General features: G+C 35.3%; 1 protein-coding gene across 8 annotated transcripts in view; it reads left to right on the forward strand.

Moving 5' to 3' along the window:
• Window positions 1-848: 848 nt before the first annotated feature.
• LOC144975543 (serine/threonine-protein phosphatase 4 regulatory subunit 4-like) overlaps window positions 849-27161 on the forward strand; it is a 102739-nt gene continuing 76426 nt past the window's right edge. For 5 of the 8 annotated variants that reach the window (XM_078919707.1, XM_078919726.1, XM_078919730.1 and 2 more), the window contains exons 1-2: window positions 17848-18089; window positions 18689-19677. In XM_078919707.1, the coding sequence (XP_078775833.1) occupies window positions 18707-19677 (971 nt within the window). In that variant the 5' untranslated portion in view covers window positions 17848-18089; window positions 18689-18706. Of the gene's footprint in view, window positions 1224-6961; window positions 7036-17847; window positions 18090-18688; window positions 19678-27161 lie in introns of those variants that run through there. The other 3 variants (XM_078919742.1, XM_078919749.1, XM_078919714.1) reach the window with 2 other exon arrangements.

Here is a 27161-nt window from a genome sequence, read left to right on the forward strand (position 1 = left end):
AAACAGAAGGTTCGATCCCACGTCAAGGAAGACTGATTCTTTTGGAATGGCATTTTACTTATATTTTTCTTTCTTGTTTTGTCTGGCACTGCTCCATGCACACTTTTTATGATCTTGACATAATAAAGCGCCGAAAAGATAGACAAACGCCTGGCCTAGAGCCGAAAAGGCAGGGAATTTCTGTGACAAAACTAAAAAGACGGGCCAAGTACACAGGAGTGAGTCCACGTTGGACCCCCCCCCCCCCCCCACCACCACCAAAACCAATCAGCAACGAATGTATTTGGCTTAAATAGGCCACAGTTAATATCGAGTCCATCTCTGGGAAAGACAGTAAAACAAAACAAAACAAAGTTTTTTCAATGGTCTAATTAAACATCTTCAGTGTAGCGCCAAAAAGTAAGTATTCTGGTTAATCTATCTGCATGTTATCGTGAGGATAGAGAGCAACTGTTAGGCTGTCTATTTCTAGTCTAAGACATATACCATACAAAAAATCCATAATGACAATTTCTCTCATTTCAAATATCTAAATGAATGGAACTTCTATCAAAAGCTTTACAAAGGCTAGATTTTCCCACTTCAAAGCGATCTTTGGCATGAAGAACGTCGCTTTACAAAAGAGTGAGCACTTGTTTTACTCATAACACATGCGCCAGTTCAATACATGACTCGGCCACCGCCTACTTTTCTCTATTTATTGAAAATCAATATTATCACTGCTCTTTGGACGATCATTTCAGACAAGAGAAAAGCAACAAAAATAGTTCCGTCGTAGTACTATAATATCCTGCACGCTCTAGTGAACACATTACACGTATAAGAACCCGTGTTACGGGGATCAACAAGAGAACCAATCTGTTCGTCAATCTTATCGATCTCTGTGAAATCAAAGGGAGCCCGCGAAGAGACGTCAGAGCTCCGAGAATATGCGAAAGTTTGCGAGATCAATCTAAGAAACATGGTGGCTTCTGTTGTTGTCAAGTGAAGCTACTTATGTATGCAAGCGGTATGAGAGTTGGTCATGTTTCATTTCTGATCAAGGATTCTTCTTGAAATTCTCGCCACTGGAGGCTCTTAACTTGTTGAAAGTAATGAGTGTATGAGGGCAAAAGTGCCCTTCTACTTCAAATAACAAAATGTCGGCGGTAAAAATGCTTTCAGACGACTTGGCCGAACTCAGTTTAGACCGAGTGGATAAGGAAATCTCAACACAGTTGAAGGTAAAATATCAAAAGAGAGGCGTAAACTGTTGAATTAGGTTATTCACGTACACTTGATGAAACTTGTGCCGGGATAAACCCATATTCAAACCCCGAATAATATTTAATCGTGCATCAATTTTAAAAAATAAAGACTGCGAACGAAAACCATTCTACTTTGGCTGTCATTATTCCCAGACGCCTGTCTGGGGATAATAAAAATTCGTTATCCCCAGACAGGTGTCTGGGGATAACCAATTTTTGTTATCCCCAGACAACTGTCTGAGGATACTATCCCCAGACGCATGTAGCAAGTGGGCAGAAAGATTTTATGCAAAATGCCAAACTAGGCGTGAAAAATACCAAATATTCTGGAAAAAATACTAGTGGTTGTGTCCCAAAACAGTTAATATATCAAGTGATATTTAACATAAGATGAAAGTAAATAGTGATCAAATGTCAAATCCAGCTCTTTTTTTAAAAATATTTTAAAGCAAATGGATCAGTGAAATTTCTTTTGTTACTTTGATCTGAAAACGTCAAACTGGCAATTCGACTTTTTATTTTCAACCAGGAAGAAAGTTGTTAATCATCAAATCTGTTCATAGTCCACCAACCATTTAAATTTTCATTACCAACCTACCTGTTAACTTTATTGATCATCTCTTGTTTCTATAATTTGCTCATTCTGGCCACAATTTTGGGGACGACCGGAATAATTTTTATGTCGCGGACGAATTCCTAGGCCATGGTGTTGTTCGCCCCAAAGCCCAAAACCCACACCTGTTATTTCCTGTCTGCTTCGCACAAGACAATACAATTTAGTATCACACGTCCACAAAACTAGATCCAACAACATATTTTTATTCGAATCAGAGATGAAAATAACTACCAAAACAAGGAATCAAAAATGGTGGAAATATGTTTAGCTCATATATGAATTTAAAATATTCCGATAGCGGTGTGGATAGGCAGCTCAGTGGGTAAGGCCACCTTTCATTTTACTCCTTTTAGCTGCACAGATTCGACCCAGTCGCGACCGCCCCCCCCCCCCCCCGCCCCCCCCCCCCCCACTCATTTTTTTTTTTTTTTTTTTACTTTTCTTTCTTTCTTCCCAATTGATTTTCATTGTTTTCACTTTTGTTCCGAGTTCCGAGCAAGAGTTTTTTTTTAATCAGTTGAATTTTTTATTTCTCCGATAATATTATTTCATTATTTAATTTGCTCTCGATCTATTATTGTTTTTTTTTGTTTTGGTCAATGATAATAATAATAATAATAATAATAATAATAATAATAATAATAATAATAATAATAATAATAATAATAATAATAATAATAATAATAATAATGATGATGATGATAATTGTAATATTTGTTATTATTATTACTGTTACCATCATAATCATTATTATATTATTATCAATAATAGTATTATTTTATTATTAATACTCTTATTATCATACTATTACTATTATTATTATTATTATTATTATTATTATTATTATTATTATTATTATTATTATTATTATTATTATTATTGTTATTATAATTATTATTATTATTATTATTATTATTATTATTATTATTATTATTATTATTATTATTATTATTATTATTATTATTATTATTATTATTATTATTATTGTTAACACTATTCCCTGCTCCGAGGGAAATCTCTCTTTTTCTTTTTTCTTTTTTATATTTTGACCTAAACCTTAGAGTTTTTTGTTTGCTAAACCTTTATGTAAATGTTCCGTTTCTGAGCATGAATTTCTTAAATTGTTTTTATTTTTAAAACAATTATTGTTTTTATGTTTAAAACACTTATTGTTTTTTTTTTTCTCCTCTATCTGACCATTTGGTCGCTCTCTGAATATTTCTGTTTGTTTGCTTTTTAATTATTTATTCTTTTTAGACACTATTTGAGATCGGAGTGGGGACGAATTTATTTGCTAGAAACTAGAAAAAAACAAGAGAGAGAGAGAGAGAGGGAGAGAGAGAGAGAGAGAGAGAGAGAGAGAGAGAGAGAGAGAGAGAGAGAGAGAGAGAGAGAGAAGAGAGAGAGAGTTTAATAATAAAAAAAAAGAGGTGGGGGGAGATGGATGGGACATTTATCCCTTTCAACGTTCTGTAAAAAGAAGACGGAATTTAAAAAAAAAAAAAGTGACGTTACCAGGATTTGAACCCACAACGTCGATTATGGTCAAACTTCCAGGGCAGACGACTAAACCATTCGGCCATGACACCCACTTCGAAGTCGACGCATATTGTGTATATGTAGTAACAACTGATTTCAATGTTGGTTAATTTTATGTTTTTATAGATATTTTATTAACTTTCCTTATTTCTATGTGTATCTGGAAACATTCCATATTCTGGAATGTGGATAATTGTTTAAAAGAGCGGAGTTTCAAATATGCGTCTGGGGATAATAAAAATTCGTTATCCCCAGACAGGTGTCTGGGGATAACAAATTTTTATTATCCCCAGACAGGTGTCTGGGGATAATCACAGCGTTCTACTTTTCAGTCTCCAGACTCAGACTCAGATCCACACTCACACACCACACCTCAACCGAAAAATCGGATGAAAAACAAACAATAAAGCCTCACTCTAATTGCAAAACGTTCGTTCTTATCCATTGACTATCTTTTCTATAGCCTTTTATGATTAAAATCTTTGGTGGTTGTATTATTATTATAAAGAAAAAGAACGGAGAACGCTGTAACTGAGAACGGTACTGTTCTGTAAATTAGTGCATTTCCAGTGATAGTGAACTTCACTAACGATCACCGTAAGCACTTTGTAAATTTTTGGGGAAAAATATTATAGATACGAGTTGATGTTTGTTTATAATATACACTCCCCCTTTCCCCAATTCGCTTTTCTCTCTCTCTCTCTCTCTCTCTCTCTCTCTCTCTCTCTCTCTCTCTCTCTCTCTCTCTCTCTCTCTCTCTCTCTCTCTCTCTCTGTGCCTCATCACCTCTCTCTTTCAATTCATTGGAAATCAGTTTTAAAAGCAGGAGAAGAAAAGTAAAAGAAAAGACTTATTTGAATTGCCATAGAGCTTTACTGAATTCATCCAGTATTGCTTTACTTTTATGCTTCAAAGAAACTTTAGGTCCACTAAGTAACTAATTTATATTTAAAAAAAAAAAAAAAAAAAAAACAAACAAAAAAAACTTAAGATTTTATATAGTGCAATATCCACTAAACATACTCAAAAGGCTTTGCAAAGGGTCCCCGACTAACACCAAATATAGAACAAGACACGATGCCCTTTAATACATTTTTTCCGACAGAGACAATGCTGTTTATGACCAGGTATTCTTTTTACCCTTTAGTACGGTGAGGAAATGTGAGTAAAGAGCCTTTTCCAAGGACTCAACTATGTGCTGAGGGAGGCTTGAACTCAGGACCTTCCGCTCTGAAAGCGAGTGTCATACCACAAGACACATAGCCCATAGTGATATAACCAATTTTATTTACAAACATGTCCATATAGATAATAATAATATAATAAAGTAATTTATTATTAGCGCCTGTCCCATACATAGCTTTAGGCGCACAATATACATGGCATGCAATATATATCATTTTTTTTTAAAATAAAAAAAATAAATTACTCTATCATATTATGAACATTTAAAAGATGAGAATACAGAATTATAGTTAAAAAAATGTAAATTAGGGTAAATACATTACTATGAGATGACAGTACAAAAACAATGTAATTAAACCTGTGGTATATTGTGAAGATTACCTATCCATAACTTAATTTATTAAAAAAAAATAAAAAATTAACTGTTCAATTGGTCCTTCGAAATAACAGAAAGAGATGACTTTTTACTTCTCTTTTAAAAACTGCTTCAGAATCAGTAAAGCTAGAGTGCAGATTGAATGGCAGAGAATTCCATACTGTTGGAGCTGTGCAATATATGGTTCTGTCTTTTAATTTTGTGTTCCCCCTTTTTGTGGTGTGCAAAAGATCACACGATCTTAAATTACGAGATGGGATATAATGATTAATAAAATCCTTCAGATAAAACGGTGAGCAATTGTTTTTATAGTTACAACATTGCAGTGCAATTTTATAATCAAGTCTAGCTTTTTTAGGCAACCAGTGGAGTTCATAACACTCTACGTGTTCTTTTTTTTTCTTCTTTAAAACAGTTCGTCCAAGTTGGTTTTGTAAAAGCTGTAGTTTCTTTAAAAGATTATCAGGCAGGGTACAAAGTAATGAATTACAAAAGTCAAGTCCAGAAAAGATGAAAGAGACTAAGTTTGAATGGACCTATTTGTTAAGATATTTGACAATTTTTCGTAATTCAAGATAAAGAATTTTGCAAAGATAGGATACATATTTTTCCATAGACAGATTACAATCAAAATAAATGCAGAGATTACGAGCTTAGTCCAAAAATGGAATAACTTCATTGAGCGTTTAATGAATTCCATAGGTCCAGATTGTTATATGATGCTAATTGTTCCACCAAAGTTTAGGGTAAGAAACAAAGAATAAGGTATAGAGAGAGAGAGTGATGAATTTTAACTCTAAATATGTAATTCTGACAACATTACACATTATCTCCATATCATATTTATACCTAATGGTGTGTCTTCGTTCAATTAAAGAGGAGTCAATAAATTAGATCATTAGCTAATAGCTGACATACATCTAAATGATACATGGTGATAAGCAGCTATCATGTCAGAGTCCTTATATATAATGCACTTTTATATTTCAATAACATATTTGTAGCCCACCAGCTCAAAACGGTACTCTATTGTTTTGAATTCAATGTTAAAAATTTGAAAATATTGAAAACTGTAAGACTTGGGTTACATTAATTTTTTTAATTTTTATCTTTTATTCAGGGCTTGATATAGTTTCTTTGAATAATAAAAGTTTAAGTTTCACATTTCTTGCTATTTTAACTTTGCAATTAATTTTTAACGTATGGTTTACTCTGAAAAAATTCTGTTTTGATATGGTTTCACACTTATATCATCTTTGAATCCTTGCACTTAGCCATATATGATACCGAAATTCAGTCATGTTGTATACCTTTGATATCTTTTTTGTTTTATGTATCAGTGGAGTAGGGAAATGGGTTTAATATCAGCTCAATAATTTAAATCTATTACTAGAAAATTGTGCTTTTCATGAATTACACTCCATTACTGATATCAGTTATTGGAACATCCATATGACATATAAATCACTTGCGGTCGAATGTGCTGTAATTCAATAAAAAATTTGATACCCCCTAGGCCCACATTGGTGTGAGTAACTGTGTTTTTGAAATTGCTTTATGATGGATCAAGATGTCCCTTAAATGCCAGATACATATTTATAGCCTCTCGTCCAGTAATAAATAGTTTTAAAAATATATAAACCAAGATAGATAAAAAAATAAAATTCCATGAGGAAATTTGTCATTGCAGTATTATATTTCAGGGGAAAACTTAAATAACCAAAAGTTAGTCGAACTGCAACATTGTGATGTGAACTATAGAAGTTATTTAGCTTGCTCAAGGAGAGCACAAGCTGCTGAAAACAGACTTCAACATGTGCTCTTCAGGTATTAGTACAATGCCTTATTCACTCAACCCTCTCGTCCCTATTACAAATGAGTTATATTGTTGCATACCAGCATCCTACCCTGGTTGAGCTTTTTTATTGGATATTGTGGTATATAAAAGCTCAATTTTTTTTGGTCTCTTGTTATCACTGAAACATACTTTAATTTCAGAGTGATGAGGAATTGGATAGATTGACCGTTGACCCACATTTGACTGGAATAGAACGTGCTGTATATCTGCTGAGGTAAGAAGATTGTCACTTTCAATTCTTCAACAAATACTGAAGTTGATACACTTTTCTTTGACTGTGAAAAATATTATATATTTTATTGCCATTGAAATATTAAAAAAATATGAACATTTATAAAGCACATTTCCACTGATTTACTGTGCTCAATGCGCTTCACAAAGTTTTATATATTCTCCCAGTTGGCCATTAGGAACCGTATTTCCATTTTATACATCAATATCAATTATGAAACATGCAGCTTACTGGTTGGTGTGAGATTTTTATTTGTTGCCTCCTACCAAAATCCTTTCCCAAAATTTGAATGAATTTTGCTTAGGATTCGGTTTGTGATTTGGGGGGGGGGGGGGGGGGGGGGGGGAGCTTGCATTTTCTCTAAGGACAAAATCGACAACTGCACTCATTCTCCTCATAACTTCTTTTGGATCTTAGATGTTCGTCAATGAGTCCTGACTGAATGATGCAGGTACACTGGATAAAAAGGGACTCATTTAATGGGATGTCAGAGAAATCTGAGTGAGGAGAAGACAGAAGAAGGAGGGGGAGGAGGAGGAAGGGATTTAGTCTTCCCTGCTCAAAGCTTGTTTACTTACTTACTTACTTATCCGAACCAGCGATCACCTGAGCTCTAGCCCTTCGGTCTTGTGCCATGACGTAGAAGTTAGACATCTTTTGTAGTTGTTTCAGGTGACCATAAAGTGTGTTACTGATGCTTTGATTTGGTGAGAGAAATGTGCATCTCAGGTCTTCAAGAGGTTGACATTCAAGCAAGTGGTGCGGATTACTGTTACTTACTTACTTATCCGAACCAGCGACCACCTGAGCTCTAGGTCTTCAAGAGGTTGACATTCAAGCAAGTGGTGTGTTACTGTTTCATTGGGGTGTTGACATAGGGGGCAGGAAGGGGATGTGTCTTTTGTAATTTTGCTTAAATGGTTGTTGAGCGGTATGTGTTGTGTTCTTAGTTGAAAGATGATGCTTTGCTCTGAGCTTATTTAGGCAATCAGTCTTTACAGGAGTGGTCATATGGGAAAACATATATCTACCCGTGGTGCTTATTGCCCAACTGTTCATCCATTCTTCTCTCTTATTTGTTTTGATTATTTGTTTCGCTGTGTCTAAGGATACTGGAATTGTACTGTTACAAAATGCCACTACTTCCTGTCCTGTCCTGCTTCCTGAACATCACTGTCCTTTGGAGACAAACTACTCCAATGTTATGCCAAACGTTAATTTTTGTTCAATTTCTTTATCATTTCCCCCGTTAGGTTTTCAGTTTACTCTGAACTTTCTCAAACCATCTGCACTTCTGTGCACCTCCCAGACGCATTGTTGATCAATCCGCTAACATTCCACACTTTCCTTTTATGTCCATTTGAAACCTACAAAACGATTGCCCTTTGAGGTCGATTGTCCTATAGCGCGATGGTGATATATCTGAAGAGAGAGAGAGAGAGAGAGAGAGAGAGAGAGAGAGAGAGAGAGAGAGAGAGAGAGAGAGAGAGAGAGAGAGAGGGGGGGGGGGTCATACACAGCACCCACAGGAATATAAGGATAGAAGTATAGGTAGGTTGATAGATACATAGGTGGATATATAGAGAGATAGATAGATAGATAGATATGTAGGTAAGGAGAGAGCGCAGTACATTATATTGATCTGATGACACGATATGATAACCGATAAACAAGGAGCCTTACAACGGAAAGAGTGTCAACTGTTATTGTTATCAAACGAGATGACCATACTTTATCAAACCATATTAGGGAACGCAGGCACACACACACACACACACACATACACACACATACACACACAACATACACTCACACACTCACACCCACACCCACATACACATACCCAAACACACACAAACACACATATATTGAGCTTTGAGCTTTAATATAGGGCAATATCAACTAAACGTGCTCAAAGCGCTTTACAAGGGGTCCCTGACCAACAACTACGTGTAACATGTAGAACGAAACATGACACCTGTTAGGCGATACCTTTTTTTTTCGACGTAGACAACGCTGTTAACGGCCAGGTACTCATTTACACCTGAGTTCGGTGAGAGAATATGAGTAAGGAGCCTTTTCCAATGACTCAACTATATATTATGTGTATCTGTGTGTGTGTGTGTGTGTGTGTGTGTGATGTGTGTGTGATATGTGTGTGTGTGTGTGTGTGTGTATTTATGAAAGGCACGAAATGATAACAGAGAAATCGATCCGTCAGTCATGTCTGTCCTGCTCTCCCATGCGAATCCTTCTTCTGGCGTTAGGGCACGATTACGGAACTGATCACCCACGACGAAAAGCAATAATTCGAGAGAGCAGGGAGCCTATTATTTTCTGCTTAATATATGAATGCACGTTTTGAAATATTCATAGACCCATGCGTCAAGCCCAAAACTTGAGCAGTTTATAAACCGAGGACTATTTTACATTTCGCGATAGAATTTCAATCGACAATACACGGGATGTTAGAATAAAAAGAAAGAAAGAAAGAAAGAAGAAGACTGAGGAGAATACTATTTTGCATCTGTCTACCGATATCTCTAACTCTTATATAATTGTTCAAAAGTGTGGACAGCTCAATAATAAACCCCACATTGACTCCCTTTCCTTGAACCTTAAGTTAAATAAAAATAAATAAATAAATTCATCTCAGTCGTAATTGAAAATAACCTGTAAAAGAAATAGAATAGTTCTGAAAATGACTCCCCCCCCCCTCCCCTCTCTCTTTCTTTCTCTTCCTCTCTCTCTCTCTCTCTCTCTCTCTCTCTCTCTCTCTCTCTCTCTCGCCCTCCCTCCCCCCCCCCCCCCCCCCCCCCGTAAATCCGCGAATTGTACGTCCGCGCATGTGGCAAAAGTCAAACACATACTTGATTTTTTGAACTCATTAAAATATTGAACCATGTTTGATGGCACCAATGACCTGCTTGTAGCATGTTTATTTCACGTAACAATGTTGGGCGACATGGATCGTAGCCACTCGTGTGACTGTCATAACAAACTTCTCTCTCTCTCTCTCTCTCTCTCTCTCTCTCTCTCTCTCTCTCTCTGTGTCTCTCTCTGTGTCTCTCTCTCTGTCTCTCTCTCTGTCTCTCTCTCCTCTCCCCCCTCTCTATCTCTCACATACACACACACACACACACACACACACACACTCTCTCTCTCTCTCTCTCTCTCTCTCTCTCTCTCTCCCTGTGTGCTCAATAAACAGCGAATATTGCTGCATGGATTGATCATTGTTTCCCGATGGCCTGATGCGGGAGGTATAATTGGAGAATTTGGAAGCGCTCTGATCATGGTGAAAATCTTTTTTAACGAATTGGTTTTTCTACCGGTAAATAAGTATATACAACACGTCACCCAGTTATCCGGTTTATGTATTGGTAGTCGGAAATATTGTCCATTTTTATGGAGAAAAGCAACAAGCAACAAGAATCATGCGTAATTTCTTAATAATAATAATGATAATAATAATAATAATAATAATAATAATAAATAATAATAATAATAATAATAATAGTAATAATAGTAATAATAATAATAATAATAATAATAATAATAATAATAATAATAATAATAATAATAATAATAATAATAATAATAATAATAATAACAACAATGATAGTCATAATAGTAATAATAATAATCTATCACTACGAGTATCACCGGCAAGGATTAATTTCTTTCATTTCATCAATAGCGGGACAGCCAGGGAACATCAGGCAAATTTTTCTTGTTTCTTTGTTTTTTCCCCGACAAACACGCGAAGGCCTCCGTTGAACTATCTTACGAATCATAGATACTATTATGATATTATTAGTTTATTTAAAGAGAGTAACCTCTAAAAATGCTACGGTAAAATAACGGCCTCAACCTATTCGAAAACACCCCATTCAAAAACGATATGTAACTGTTTCAAATCGAGACCTCTTTCTATTTTGAGCACGCGTTTCAACCCTTCGTACGCGGGAATCGATTTTGCCTTAACCTGACAAATTATCTGACCGATTTTAACAATTAATTAGATGTGAATGATACTTAGGCCAGAGTTGCATCGCTGCATCTGCTGTTGGTGCAGTTAACTAGGCGTGTATACCCTAAATCATGGGGATTAAAGATGGATTGAATGAAATTAATCCTCGCTGGTGAAAGGTTAAATCAAGATTCATTTCCAATGATTCAATTTTAAATTCAAAAGGCATTAGGGAGAGGAGTTGTCAACGCCACATGCACTTATATATATACATTTTTATGGAATCTTAGCTTTTCTTTGACAGGAAGGCCATTCAGTTGGAATATAATTTCTTAATATTATCCTGTTTACCCCCCCCCCCCCCCCCCCCCCCCCACTCATTCTGTTCGCGACTCCCCTCCCACTCCCGCCTCTCTTTGCCTCCCTGCCCTTTTGCCATTCTGTATGCAGTCGATGGAATTAAGAGTGAAGATTAGAATGAATGCAATAAACAGTATGCTTGATTTGTCGTTGCGAGAGGGTCTAGAATCTAGAATTGTTTACTTGATTTACTATTTAGGGCCCTGTTTGATTGGAATTTTCTGGTCACAAAAATCTTGTTTCCAGGAATGATTACTCCAATTCACTCATGAGAGCTAAATCTGCTTATTAACGCTATGGTATATGTTAGTTTTGGTAGAGCACTTCGCTTTATCAGTTTAATTAAAAGTATACCAAGCATTCCGATTTCGTGCTGAACAATAACTGTAAGGTTCAATTATGTCTTATTTTACTTAAGTGTACCTTCTTAACATTAAATTCCAACATCACACACTTGCGCCCAAAACACACACACACACACACACACACACACACACACACACACACACACACACACAAACACATACTCGCACAACACAAACATATTATGAACTATTCGGCATTGAAGAAATGAGAGTATTTTTGACCAAAAAAAAAAAAAAGATCTGAGATAATGACAAGATGTCCCTATCCAGCCATTGCCATGACAAATCGTGGGTAAAAAAAATTAGTGTCAAACACACTCATCGAAATAGGTAAAATTTTGTCATAGTATGAATGTTTAAAAAAGAACAAAACAAAACAACAACACTAATAACAACAAAACACAAACAAACAAAAGACAAAACAAAAACAAAACAATCTAAAAAAAACAACAAAAAACAATCTAACTTTAGCTTTACTTGAGCTGTTTATACAGGGCAATAACCACAAAACGTGCTCAGAGCGCTTTACAAAGGGCTCCTGACCAACAGCAAGACGTAACATGTAGAACGAGACATGTCGCCTGTTAGGCGATATTACAATTATTTCAGACAGACAACGCTGTTAACGGCCAGGAACTCATTTTATACCTGAGTACGGTGAGCGAATGTGAGTAAACAGCCTTTTCCAAGGACTCATGCGCTGAGCGGGGCTCGAACCCTGGGCCTTCCGATCTGAAAGCGGGTGTCATACCACTAGACGACATAGCCGCATATTATGGACTTGTATTGGTCATGTTATATGTTTATATTTACTTTATGTAACTCTATAACATTTCGAAGTTTGTGATTTTACGACTTCATTTCCCAAAGAAAAGCAGGCAAACTTGAAAATTAAATGTTATGTCCTCCATAACTGGAATAGTATGTGTTGTTGAACGCATTTCTGTCAATAATATGAATGAAATACTAATATCTTTAATAAAAAGCTTGTTTCCCCTCTCCCGCCCAGCAGTTAATGCTTTGTCAACCAAGCCTTTTAAGGAACCGCTTTTATTATCGCTGTCCTTGGAATCAATTGATCTTGCCATTTCGAATGCCAAAACTATTTTTAGTTGATCATTCATATTCACGATCAATGCCTGTGTTCGATGAGGTTATTTTAAGCACGAGGTCCTATTATTAAAAGTTAGTAATATTGATAATATATCCAGTTTTGTTATTGTAATTTAAAACTTCAATAGCAGTACATTTTAAAATTACAATAACAAAAATGGATCAATTATTATTATTATTATTATTTTTATTATTATTATTATTATTATTATTATTATTATTACTACTACTACTACTACTACTACTACTACTACTACTACTACTACTACTACTACTACTACTACTACTACTACTACTACTACTACTACTACTACTACTATACTACTACTACTACTACTACTACTACTACTACTACTACTACTACTACTACTACTACTACTACTACTACTACTAAATTAATTATAATACGATCATATTTGTGAAATGGGTCAGTCGTTTCTTTCTTGCTTTTCTTTTCTTCTCTGTTTTTTTTTTGTACTTCCAACATATGCTTTTATGAAGTAGTCGAATCTGAAGTCAAAAACAAATTTTAATAGCAAGTCACTTACAAACTATTGGAGTAGGATTTTGGTTGCTTTCTACCAGCACAAAATGAGACTCACCGCACCGCCTCAATCATGTCGACGATCTGTATTTTTAAAAAGTAATGTATTTATGTTTTTATTGTTTTTTTTTGTTGTTGTTGGTTGAAGAACGGTTTTGAACCCGAAAGTTTTCGTTTTTGGCATTTTGTTCTTTTTTTGTATTTTTTATTTTTTTAAAGCGATTATGTTGTTTATTACTTCACCAGGTTTTGGCTAAAGTAAGGGTGACGTGAAAATGAATAGGTTACTCTGCTCCATTTCATATTTTCCTTGTTGAATCGAGACATAGTCCTGCTGACAATGCAATAATCGGCATCTGTTTCGGATATTGGACTGAATTTTCTTTTCTTTCTCCTCCCCCCCCCCCCTTTTTTTAAAAAAAAACTTTGTATTTTCTTTCTTCCTTTGTCTTCTTTTTTTTTTCTTTCTTTATTGTTTTCTTTCTTTCTCTCTCTCTCTCTCTCTCTCTCTCTCTCTCTCTCTCTCTCTCTCTCTCTCTCTCTCTCTCTCTCTCTCTCTCTTTCTCTTCCTTATTATTTTCTTCTTGCATTCTTTCTTTCTTTCTTTTCTTTTTCTTTTTTTTTTTTTTTTGATTGTACCCATTGAGTAAAATCGTTTACCAGCACTAGTCATTCAATTGTCATTTTAACTTAATATCATGACACTCCCCGCCCCCCCCCCTCCGCACAGTGATCGAATCCTGGACCACTGCGTATAAAGTGCTCTACTGGTGTATTATTATATCTTTGCCTTTTTCTTTTTCTTTTGAGAATTAGAGGAAGTTTTCATGTTATGATTCCCTCGAGCTTCATTGTTACAGCTCACACTGTGGCTTTGTTGTCATGTTGCTTTAGTGTTGCTTGATTATATATAATAATATCGATATTATATTCTGTGTTTATGCTCAGATAGGCGTACTGCGTCGTCAGGTATTTGATTGGTTAATTTGATTTCTTTGTAAATAGGTCAGGGATGGAATTTTGCCTTTTCTGTCTTCCTTTTCTTTTATTATTGTGATTCAACTAAGGATATTTTTAGCATCTGACTCATCGTGATGGCATTTGGCAGGGGTTTCCTGCTGTGACGTCAAAGGATCGTGCCAGAATCGGAATGAGGTTTCCATTTAGTCCACCCCTCGCAGCCAGCCAGACTGACTTCAGCGCGTCAACAGAATTATGGCCAGTTGACGTAATTTATTGTGAAGAATGAGCTGGTTTCATTTTGAATTAGGATAACATTATTTATGTTATATTTAGTGTAGTTGAAACTTGACCTTTTTCTTTGAAAATAGTGATGAATTTCGATGGCGATGATGATGATGATGATGATGATTATGATGATGATGATGATGATGATGATGATGATGATGATGATGATGATGATGATGACAACCTACAACACACAACCCTCTCTCTTCATCTCTATCTATTTCTCTTCCCTTCCCTTCTCTACCACCTCATCATCCCTCCTCTCCTCCTCATCGTCTTCTTCGAATAGGGCCAAAGAAATTGCCAAAGATTGCAGTAAGATGGAGATAAAATATCCAGATTATGAATTGAAAAACAATTAAAAAACAAAACAAAACAAAAAGCCCAAAACAGATTAAAAAAACAAAACAAACAAACAAAAAGCAAAACAAAACCAAACCAAAATAAAAACATCATCAACAACAACAATACCCCCCCCCCCCAAAAAAAAAAAAAAAAAAAGGAAAAAAAAAGAAAGACATGAAAAAAACAAAACAAACTTAAACAAACAAAACATAAACAAAAAACAACAAAAACAAACAACAACAACCTCAAAACATTTGGTTCCGTTTAAAAATGAATGCTTGAAAGAATACGAAACTGAATTCTTTTCTTATTACCCCCCCCCCCCCCCCCCACACACACACACACTATTTATGAGATTATTTCTGATCTCAACCTTGACGATGTTTCGTTAGTTCTCATGAAACTAAACAGTTTGTCTATTCAAATGCATGTTAACATTTTTTCTAGATTGTGTCCGATGTTACCACACACTTACTTTATACTTTTCCGAAAGGAAGTCAGTAATAAATGCACATTTCCTGCACTTAATTCATTCTTGCAAATAGCCAACATTATCTGATACTGCATGCATTCTTGGGCTAAGGGACTCAGAAATTAACTGAGCTTTGTGTTTTTTTGGGTTTTTTTTGGGTTTTTTTTTGGTGGTTTTGTTTGAGTTTTTGTTTGTTTGTACTAGTTATGGGAATATATATTTACTTAAAGAGCTTTAATGTTGATCCATAAAATGTACAAAGATATTTCTAGATTTTCCCAATTCGAACAGATTGGAGATTTTGATTAGATAGATTGCGCATCTAATCGATAACAGTTCATTCTTATGAGAAAAGACTCCGTTAGAAAAATGGACCAGTAATCATTTAATTAATCTTTGATGACATATAACGTTATGCTTCAAATCTTATTACGACATCAAAGATAGATTGTAGAGCTTCAATTGTGATTAATTACAATGAATACAGGATGTTTCCTTTGATCAATCGGCCCAGTAAGGAATATAGATAGATGATGATGGTGATATAATGATGATGATGAAGATGATGATGATGATGATGATGATGATGATGATGATGATGATGATGATGATGTGATGATGATGATGATGATGATGATGATGATGATGAGGATAATGATGATGATCTTGGCTACGTAGTTTCAAGGACGCTTGCCATGAATTGTACGGTTGTCAGCATGACTTGTACTTGATAGATCCCTTTTGTAATATTTTCCCACGTGTCTCCATCTTTTGCCAACGTTTCGAGAGGGAATATATCAGGTTACTTCTTTAGTTTTGATGGTGTAGCTGTGAAGATAGAAATTCTTCTGGTGCTGATTGGAGCAGACGATGGTATGTCTGCAGGTCGGCATTTAATGTTGTTGGTAGAGACGTTTTCGTCCACGATATTTCTTCCCGGCATTGAAGTATTCCTTCATTGCTGTCTGGGCCAGTATGTCATGTTCTGCTCTTCGGAGAATGTGGCCAACAAGTTTCCATCTTTGTTGTTTTATTCTATCATTGACAAGGCGTTATCTGCAACGGTCTTAGAGATCTTGGTAACTAATCTTATCTGTCCATATCACACCTATGACTCAATGGAGTTATTTTCTGTGTAGGGCGTCTAGATTGTCCAAATTCTTTTTCGTTTATCCCCATGTACCACAGTTATAGAGCAGTATTCGTAGTACAAGGGCTTTGTAGAGGCGTATTCTTTTGCTTTAGCTCATGATGTCCTGCCTATACCAGATATTTAACAGGTCTCGAAATGCGTTTTGTGCTTGACAGAATCTCCATGAAATCAATAACTCTTCATTGAAATAAGAATATGCTTTTTAAACAGTTAATCTTACCCTTTAAAATGATAAATAAACAATCACTTTCTCTTGGCTAATTGAGTGAGACAACCCCCGGTAAAATTAATGTCTTTAACTTTTGATGATGTTAAATTAAAGGGTTTTTTTTTTTTATAAAGCAATCATATATTTTTTTTTTTCGTTTCGGATTATTGAGGGGATGGTTTAGGTAAGGGTAGGACGATCACTAATAATAATAATAATAATAATAATAATAATAATAATAATAATAATAATAATAATAATAATAATAATAATAATAATAATAATATAATATAGATAATAATATAATATCATAGATAGATATAAATCATAATTATAAAATAATAGTAATTATAATAATGATGATGATAATGATGATGATGATGATGATGATGATGATGATGATGATGATGAAGATGATGCTTATTATTATTATTATTATTATTATTATTATTATTATTATTATTATTATTATTATTATTATTATTACTATTATTATTATTATTATTATTATTATTATTATTATTATTATATTATTATTATTATTATTATTATTATGATAATAATGATAAAAATATACCATAATTAGGAAGAGAGCTAGGGACAGGAAAGGGAAACAAAACCCCAGGAAGTTATCGTATTTAATATATAGGAATATTCTCTCAAACACAAGGTTAGATTTTATAGATTCCAAAACCGAGCAGTTTATGCCCTCATCATAAATTATGCAAATTCTATTCTTGCTACCATCTACCTCGACACCAACATGTTATAAAATAAATTTAAAAAAATATATATATGAAATACTAAAACACGCACGCCTCCTCCACGAGTCCACGTTTTTGTTGTTGCAATATTGCGTGTGTGAGCTGCGCTGCGCTCACGCGAGTATTTTGCGACACGCGCGCGTGCGGCCACAGCCACCGGTGGTTTCACATTGTGGAAAAGTGAGGGAAATATGGACCAAATCAAGAATAGATTACTGGTAATTCCACCACAAGTATTCCGTTATTGTCACTCTGTTTCCATTGTTTATGGGTGGTGCGATATTAGTGTCAGCGTGCTGTTCACTTGTTAGATGTTCTTCGGAGTATTATAACTTGTTGATTCATTGTGAGCGGAAAAGTGTTCATGAATTCGTTTTTAAAAAAAGAAAGTTTTTGAAATTAAAAAAAAAAATCACAATTTATCTTGTTGATAAAGGGGAAAACTAATAAAAGCATAAACAAATAGAGATTGATACGAAGGTTTTTACTAGGTAATTGTGGATATTTTACTCTGATGTCTACTGTTGTGAGTTTAACCAGAAATAAGTTGTGTTCACTATTGATTCCCCCCCCCCCCCCCCCCCCCCTTTAAATCAGTCAGGAAATCGTTTTGCGAAATTTATTTTTTAAAAACAAATTTCTCATGCTTTGGTATTCATTAAAATATGTTTTTTTTCCTTTCAATTGTGACCAATCGCCTCAAAACGGTGTCGATGAGAATCTGTTGTGTTTTTGAGGAGAACGTGTTTTGTTCTTTTAACTTAAAAAAAGTAACATGTTTCTAATTCTTATCAGTTTGGCTTTAAACTCGATTTTCTTTATCAAGTGCATTTTGATACAGAGACAGATTGACGCGATGGGTCACAATAGTTCAATGCAGATTTGATTATTTCTTGTGTATTCTGGTAATATTAAATAACCGCTCTCACGAAAAGTATGCTTTCCGTCCGATGCTTTTGTGGTCCAGTGTTTCTTTACCCGTGATCTATTATTGTACCTAGAGGTCGCGTCAGTCACTGCTTATCTCAGTGTAGTTAGGTCTATTATTATTATTATTGTAGATGGAACTGTTTGTCTATTATTGTTACAGTGATTGTCATCGGCGTATATGTGGAATTCTCTTGGTTTGATTGGAGACTCTTGTTGCTTTGTCAAACGGAAATGGCATTGTTCGATGGGTGATCGGTCTTCCCTGGTGCAGACCCCTCCCCCAACCATGCGTGGCGGGGTGCTAGAACCCATAGACAATGAAAATATGCCGCTACAAGCAGTAATCGTGAAAAACGGGAAGATTTTCATTGACAGTATCGATCCCCCGTTACACGACATTGAGGAAAATAACGATAATGACAGCGATAACAATAATAATAACAACGAGAATGCCAGACTCGATGAAGAGTTTGACATACCCGACAATGACGAAGAGGATGACGACGGCTTCGTTAAGCAGAGTAAATTTTCTCAGGATGCTTTTGATTCCTTCATGCGGGCCGGCGACAATGAGGACGACCAGCTCAGAGACATCATGCTTATCGAGCAGTTGCACCCTGTTGTTAATGGTGGGACTCCTCTGAACAGCGACCAAAAGAAATCAGTCGTGGACACAGATCATGTCAGATCGTTTTATTCGAATCATGATATAAACGACACACCATACAAAGAATTGCCAAATACACATAATTTTCATAATAATATCAGTTATGGGAGGGGTAGCTTCTATGGCGATGCGCTTCAACAGCAAAACAACGCGACAAGGGACGTTGGTACGAGTTGTACCCCTGACATCATCACACCGACCTTTGACCCTTCTCTTGAAAATCATTACTCGGGTCCTAATGAGCGATTGCACTTGGACGATTCTCATATTCATTATAATTACAATGTCTCATCGTCGTCGCCACCGTCGTCAATGCATTCGGCGAATCCTCAAAGAGGAAATAATGCCGGCTGGTGTAGGAGAAGGGATAGTCTGAACTTTGAGGAGTACTCGACGTTCTCAAACGATGTTGACAGATTGCTCAGCGAAGATTTCGACAGCTCTTGGCGTTATGTGCCGTTATATCCTGAAAACTATTACAGGTAAGGAGTATACGTGCTAATCTTAAACTTTTATGAATGAGGATGTAATATATCTCTACTCAACGGGCATTAATTTAGTCAACTTATAAAGCGGCGCCTCACGTCCAAATTGACCTGGCAACTGTTAGACAATCGTTAATCGCTAATTATTGATGCAAACTTAAAAAAAAAAAAGAAAATATACCATTCTGAAGCTACACCTTGTGGAGAGAAAAATATCATCCCACACGCTTATAATTCATTCTTTTGCAAATCTTATTTTTCTTTAAGTATTAATCGCCCAACTACAACAAAATTACAAGATTTATTAAAGTAATTTCTTGTCCTTATGCATTGAACACAACATGTAGAGAGAAGCTGGGGTTTTAAATGTTTGGGTAATGGACGAGTGATGCAGTGGTACTCTTTGAACGTATTATTACACCTGTTTCTTGGCATTTAAATACTCACTTTCCAGGTTATTATGGTGCGTCTTTCTCAGTGGGTAGATTGATTGTCGACAGTACATACCTCCCTGAAACCTCACTTTTGGTTGGGGGAATGAACACTAAATAAAGGTCTTTTCATTACATCACGGAGGCAGTCTTGAAGAGTATTTATTAATTCTGAAACAGAGACTGGATGATTACTTGATAATTAGTAACAAGGAATAATTATTAGGGGTTAAATGCATTTGCGAATTGATGTGGACCGCTTCTTTCGATCCGCAATTAATGTTTTTTAAAAAAAAGTGATGCAAGTTCGAAGTCGTTTATAAGATCACAATTTCTCCATTTTGATATAATCTGCTAGAGATTGAATGGATATAGCCTTTAAAGCCTTATAAGGTCATGAGGAAAAATCTCAATGTCTCTATCAGGATTTGGACCCGCCATTTTATAACCCCAAGTTATAGGATGTAACTACATACTAATTGTAAAGAGCGTTGGGATTATTTAGTGGATATTGCGTTATATAAAAATTATAGTTTGTTTTTATGACATCGACGGTACAACTGTAACAACTAGTAAATGATCGTTGTACATCTTCTCACTTACAATTTTGTTGGCAAGAGAAAAGCATCGTGAATAATTATATCACTCGACTCAAGCCAAGAGAGATGAATGAAAGACGATATTAAGCAGGGGAATTCATACAGTGCAGTACAAAAATGGTACCTCATGCTTTGTGACTGTTTGGATGAAGATATTACTTTTCGTTTCGTCTTGCTTACTGGTAATTTTGAAGGTTAAGCAAGATAGTTGTCAGTACTCTCTGTCATTTGTTTAACAAGCACGGCCTTCAACCGACGTGTACAGATCTGCATGACGCATTAAAACCACATTGTTATTGGGTCATGGTTGTAATGGAAATACTCTCAAACCAACCAACGCAAAATATTGTCCATTACAACAATGTTAAAGCTCATAATTGCGTTCGGTTATCAGAACTGCCAATAATATGTGCTCATAGCCTTCAACCGTATGCCTTAAAATAATACGACCCGCCCGCGCTGGTGTGTCAGAAAAAGAAAATATATTTCTAAAAAGTGAGTTTAATGCCAAAATGATGAGAATTTCAACATTAATTAAATGATTAAATGATTTTTTTTTATCCATTTAAAGAAAGAAAAACCCACATACTCAAATGACGGCATATATTTTTACTCAAATATTTATTAGTTCAACCTAACCAGTTAACTGTCGTACTCTGGAAAACCAATATATTTTTAAAACATTGGCTAGAAACCTCGTTCTTCAAATATCGATTGATTTGAATGACCCTCGTCTTGGCAAAAACTCTCGTACCTGGGACTTCGCGAATTCAATTATAAGTATCATGTTAACCCCGACCAGATAACACTGTTTAAAGACGATGCTTTTCATATTCGATATTATAGTATGGTCCGTGCCTGCAATTTGTCTGTCTGCACAGGAGAATGCCAGACTCCCCCCTTAGGTGTTACCGTATCAGAACGTCGATCTGTTTTGAGCTTTAAGCCACGATTCAGAAAGATAGTAATCAATGTCATGCCATCAGGTATCCTTGATTTAGATTTAGCTTCGTATTTAGTCCATAAGCCGTTCATTTTTTTTTATTTCTTTAATAATTTCTTCCCATGATACCATCATTAATTTAATGATAATGATGCACAGAATCGTACTAAAGATTGATTATTGAACAGAAGAATAGCAGAGACATTTTAAAGAAATCATGTTGTATAATGTGATAAAACACGAGTCGTAAACTGAAAATGGAGGCAACCAATCTAAAACTCTCATCGAACACACACACACACACACACACACACACACACACATAGAGAGAGAGAGAGAGAGAGAGAGAGAGAGAGAGAGAGAGAGAGAGAGAAAGAAAGAGAGAGAGATAGAGAGAGAGAGAGAGAGGGAGAGAGAGAGAGAGAGAGAGAGAGAGAGAGAGAGAGAGAGAGAGAGAGAGAGAGAGAGAGAGAGATAGAGATATTATTTGGAACGTTCAAAAGACTGATGCTAAAGTGAAGTACGGTTGAATTAAGCAATTACTATTACAACAACACAAGACTGCTTGCATTTCTTTTGCATCTGGTCCATTCGATTGGTTCTCTCTGTAAACTGTATCGGCCGTACTTGATTGTACGTTGAGAGGGGCACGGCATTCGTGGAGTTACTCTTCATCTTTCCACCCCCCCCCCCCCCCCCCCCTCCCCTCCCCTTGAGCTTGAGCTTTTTTTTATAGAGTAACATATCCACTAAAAGTGCTCAAAGCGCTTACAAGGGGTCCCAAGCCAACAACAACACTTAACATATCTTACGAGACATCACGCCTTTTAGGCGACATTACACGCCTTTTAGGCGACATTACATTTTAACAACTCCATAATTTATTTATTTACCCTACTCACTTATTTTAAGCAGTCATTCGCTACCCGACTGACCAGTAATGTGACTTACTGATTTGGTGACTTATTCAGTCCTTCATTCACTCTCGATCTCTCATTTGCTGACTTACAACCAATCACTAAAATTACTCAATCGGCCGATTTCTTCATGTCTGACTGACTGACTGACTGACTGAATGAATGAATGAATGACCAACTCACTCACACACACTCACTCATTCACTGACTCACTATTTCATTCACCCACCCATTCAGTGACTCCTCACCAAATCACCCTCTCACTCAATCACCCCCGCTCTCCCTCTCTCGCTTGCAACTATGCCTTCCATATGATTTTACATATTCTTTTTTTTTTTTTTTTTCGTTTTATTTTTATTGAATGCTTGTTCTATCTATTTATATTCACCAATTTAATATTGAGCTGAAAGGTTGCCATCATCAATGATAGCAGCACTGTCCTGCGATCTTACTACTCAAGGGGCAGCGTGGCTCAGCGGTACGATCTTTGCTTCGTACCCAAAAGGTAACGAGTTCGATCAATCGCCGCTGCGTTGTGTGGCCTTCAGCAAGTCACCTAGCCCTAGCTCACTTTGCGGCGCTGCACTCCGGCTGACGCCTGGGTTATTCCAGTCTTCCCTTGGAATAGACCCTATAGATAACTTTACCCTTGGGGATGAATAAAGGGAATTTTATTTATTTTATTTTATTTTAAGGCTAATACGTGGACCTAGCTTAAGCCTGATATGTCAATAAAATTCCGAAGTCTTGTGGAGAAAATTATACTGCTATGCTCATAGTCATAGAATATTGTTTTACATTCGTTTGCAGATGAAATTTCACCTACTTAAATAATATGGTAGTATCCTTATAACTAACCCTGCCTTCTAATAATCTGTTTTGGATTAAAACCAGAGTCAATTATTATAATTGAATTTTCCGCAAACCACGGGAGTAAGTCTTTCATTCATTTGTCTCATTTTCAAGAGTCATTCAGCCTGATGCGAGCCATATCTCCCTATGCTCCACGCTGTTTTACTTAATTGTTTTGTATCCAGTTCTGACTCACACTTTGCCATCCGGGGATCTCAAATCCTATAGCTTGATTGGCTATTTGTAAACCGGAAATAATGGCTTTAATAATGCACGAAGCAGCCACCAAAACGGCACCAGACTATCCAAATTACCGGCCACTCCATGCCGAGATAGTCGGACAGGAAGTCTGAAGGATAGACAAGACGTCTGCAGTTTGAATTTCTTAGAGGTCCAAATCCTGCTCTTGGAGACTTGAGAAAGATGACCGGATATAATAAGGACAGAACCCAATTTGATGCGAGCCGAATTTGCTATAATAAAAAAAAAGATAATAATAACAATAATAATAATATTAATAACAATAATAATAAATAATAATAATAATAATAATAATAATAATAATAATAATAATAATAATAATAATAATAATAATAATATATAATAATAATAATGATAATAATAATAATAATAATAATAATAATAATAATAATAATAATAATAATAATAATAATGATAATAATAATAATAATGATGATGATGATGATAATAATAATAATAATAATAATAATAATAATAATAATAATAATAATAATAATAATATAATAATAATAATAATATAATAATAATAATAATAAATAATAAATAATAATAATAATAATAATAATAATAATAATAATAATAATAATAATAATAATAATAATAATAATATAATAATAATAATAATAATAATAATAATAATAATAATAATAATAATAATAATAATAATAATAATGATGTTTTTTGAGTACTAACAATGCAATAATTGTATCTCGAATAAGTCACTACTTCACTAGTTTGAGAGAGTGGATGAACATTCGACCAATAAAGATGTTTTATGAGCGACAAAATCAAATTGTTCTCCGATATTTCAAATTTTAATTAATGATTGTTTGAAAAATCCGGTGCGTTTCCTTTGTTTTCTCTCTCTGACACTCTAATCGGTCTGACATCTCGCTGGTGACTTGGTCATGATCAACAGTCGAAGGATTGAATTAAACATTTTGTGAGTTATATCTACATTTAAAATGGCAGGAAAAAAGAATAAGTCCTAAAGATAAGATTTGTTACCGCACTTGTAGGGGATTTGGCTCCATTCTCTATCATACGGCACGTAGTTTTGTCTTTTTTTTTTTTTTTTTGTTTTGGTCATAAATAATATGTGCTCCACAATGTGTATATTCAAGTCCCTTATAATGATGACTCATTTGCTTTTATTTCCGAGGATTCGTATTCTTGTTAATCTGTCATTTTTCTAATAGATGAACTTTCGATTTATGTGTGTCGTTTGCTGCATCGTGACGAGTTTTGTGCGCTTCATAGTCACTACCTTGTGACCAGCACTAAACCAGGAACTCTATCATAACAATCATTAAAAAAGATCAGGCATGTGCAACAAAAAGTGCACCAAGCGAATTGTATTATATAGGTTATTTCTCTCCTGTTACCATTAATCATTTTACGTTATATAGTCACCATAAAGAAAAATGAAATTGGCCATTAATTTTTATTAACTCGAATAACCCAAGGATTGAAATTCATTCCTTGGTTAATTTTTCCTCAAACGTACACATGCAGAAAAGCCTATTTTGATTGAAAATATGTTTTGAGACGTTTAAAAAAAAAATTACTTACCCCCGGCCTCGTCAGTTATAGGATATAAACCACTTGATGTTGTCATCTCGTCTAATCTCAAGTAGATCAGATAAGTTTGTAGCTATTTGTTCTTTTTATCTCCTTGCACATTTATACAATCATATAGATGGAATAAATTAATATCGCCTAACTTCATACTGCGATGTTGTTCTATAATTTAGTATAACAAGAACCTATCGGATTTAGATGGTACTTGTAACCCACGCAGCTCGAATTGAACAGGATATCGAATATTCTCTGAGGCAGCGTGGCATGCCTGTAATTCTATGCGATAGCACGACCAAAATTAGGGCATTTCTTTCGTCTTCATTTAAGAAAATAAAATGTTATTCGTAGTTTTATTTTAAAATATTAAACTGTTGATAGAAGTTCATATTTTTCATTTTTTGTTGAACACAGAAACGTTGGGCACTCGCTAAAAAAAGGGATAGAAAAAGCAAGGGCGTGATGATTGGTCATTATTACATGCCGGGGAAACAGAATTATTGTCTGCTGTAAGCAGACAGAACTTTTTTTTTCTCTCTAAATTTTGGTTAGAAAATGTTAACGTCACCAATCGATAGGTTCAGAGGCTAAAACCCATCTAAATGTTTTAATGAGGCACGAGAGTTGTTTGAAGGCTCGAATTAAAGGGTTCTTGGCTGGCGGTTCACCATAATCTATTGATATATTATGATAGATTTTGAGTAATATTGTTTTGGCCAATCTGAAAATAAAAAGTCTTTTGTCAGTATAGTTATTGTATTCCTGATGCCTGGTGTCCCCTCTCTGTCGCACAACAAACGCAGTGCCCCCCCCCCCCCCCAAAAAAAATAAATAAATAAATAAAATCAAACTCTGCCGTACTCTGGATAACCCCATATTAAAAAATGTGACCAGGAAATTCGTCCTTCAAATATTGATCGATTTAAATGACTCTCATCTTGGCAAAAACTCCCAAACCGGGGACTTCGGCGAAGATGATAGAGAAATTGTGAGGGCAGATTATTGCTTTTTTCTTTTTTCTTTAAGAGTTCGGCCATGGGGTCAAGTGGTTGTTGCAAGTTGTGATAGCTATGACGCAAGCGTTATTTATTTATCAAGGACGACAGACGAGAGAATGTATGCTGTCTAATTTTCTGCACGTGATTTAAAGAAAGCTTCAATTATTAATTCTTTCCACATTTTACACACACACACACACACACACGAGAGAGAGAGAGAGAGAGAGAGAGAGAGAGAGAGAGAGAGAGAGAGTGTGTGTGTGTGTGTGTGTTTGTGAGCACGTGTGTGAATGTATGTGGTTATGTGTGTGTGTGGGTCTGAATATGATAAAGCACTGTATTATTTAGCAGTTATTATCGGTTCGATGATTATCAAGCAGAAAATGCCAAATTTCAATTTTTGATGGAATGATAATTCCAAATCTGATTTCAATAATAAAAGGCTGATAATTCTAAAAGCTAAAATAAAGAAAGAAAGTAAGAAAAAAAAAAAAGAAAAAAAAAAAAAGGGGGGGGGAGGGGGGAGGGTATCCGAGTGGTTACGGCATCCCACTGTGACCCGGAATGTCCCGGGTTCGAGCCTAACCCCGAAAACTTTCGTTTTTTGCCCTTGAGCAAGATTATTAATCCCTACATTTGTTCGCTTTGGACAACATGGGTGATTCCTTTTGACATCAGACGTTTGTTTGATAGGTTATCTATATTCTTTCATGGAATGCCAAAGCGACGGCATCTCACGATGCCGCTCTGAAAGGCGTAATTTAGATTTAGAAAATAACGAAAATAGTCTGTAGGGCTCTGCTTTCTTTCTTTTTTTTTCACATTTTTTTTTTGTTTTTTGATTTCTCTTTGATAACTATTTTCTATGTGGACGCCTCACTTTAAAAAAAAAAATTGTTTTG

Source organism: Berghia stephanieae, chromosome 1, assembly GCF_034508935.2.
Source record: "Berghia stephanieae isolate SIO BIC M18660-M18661 chromosome 1, UCSD_Bste_1.3, whole genome shotgun sequence".
NCBI classification, from domain to species: Eukaryota; Metazoa; Mollusca; class Gastropoda; order Nudibranchia; family Aeolidiidae; genus Berghia; species Berghia stephanieae.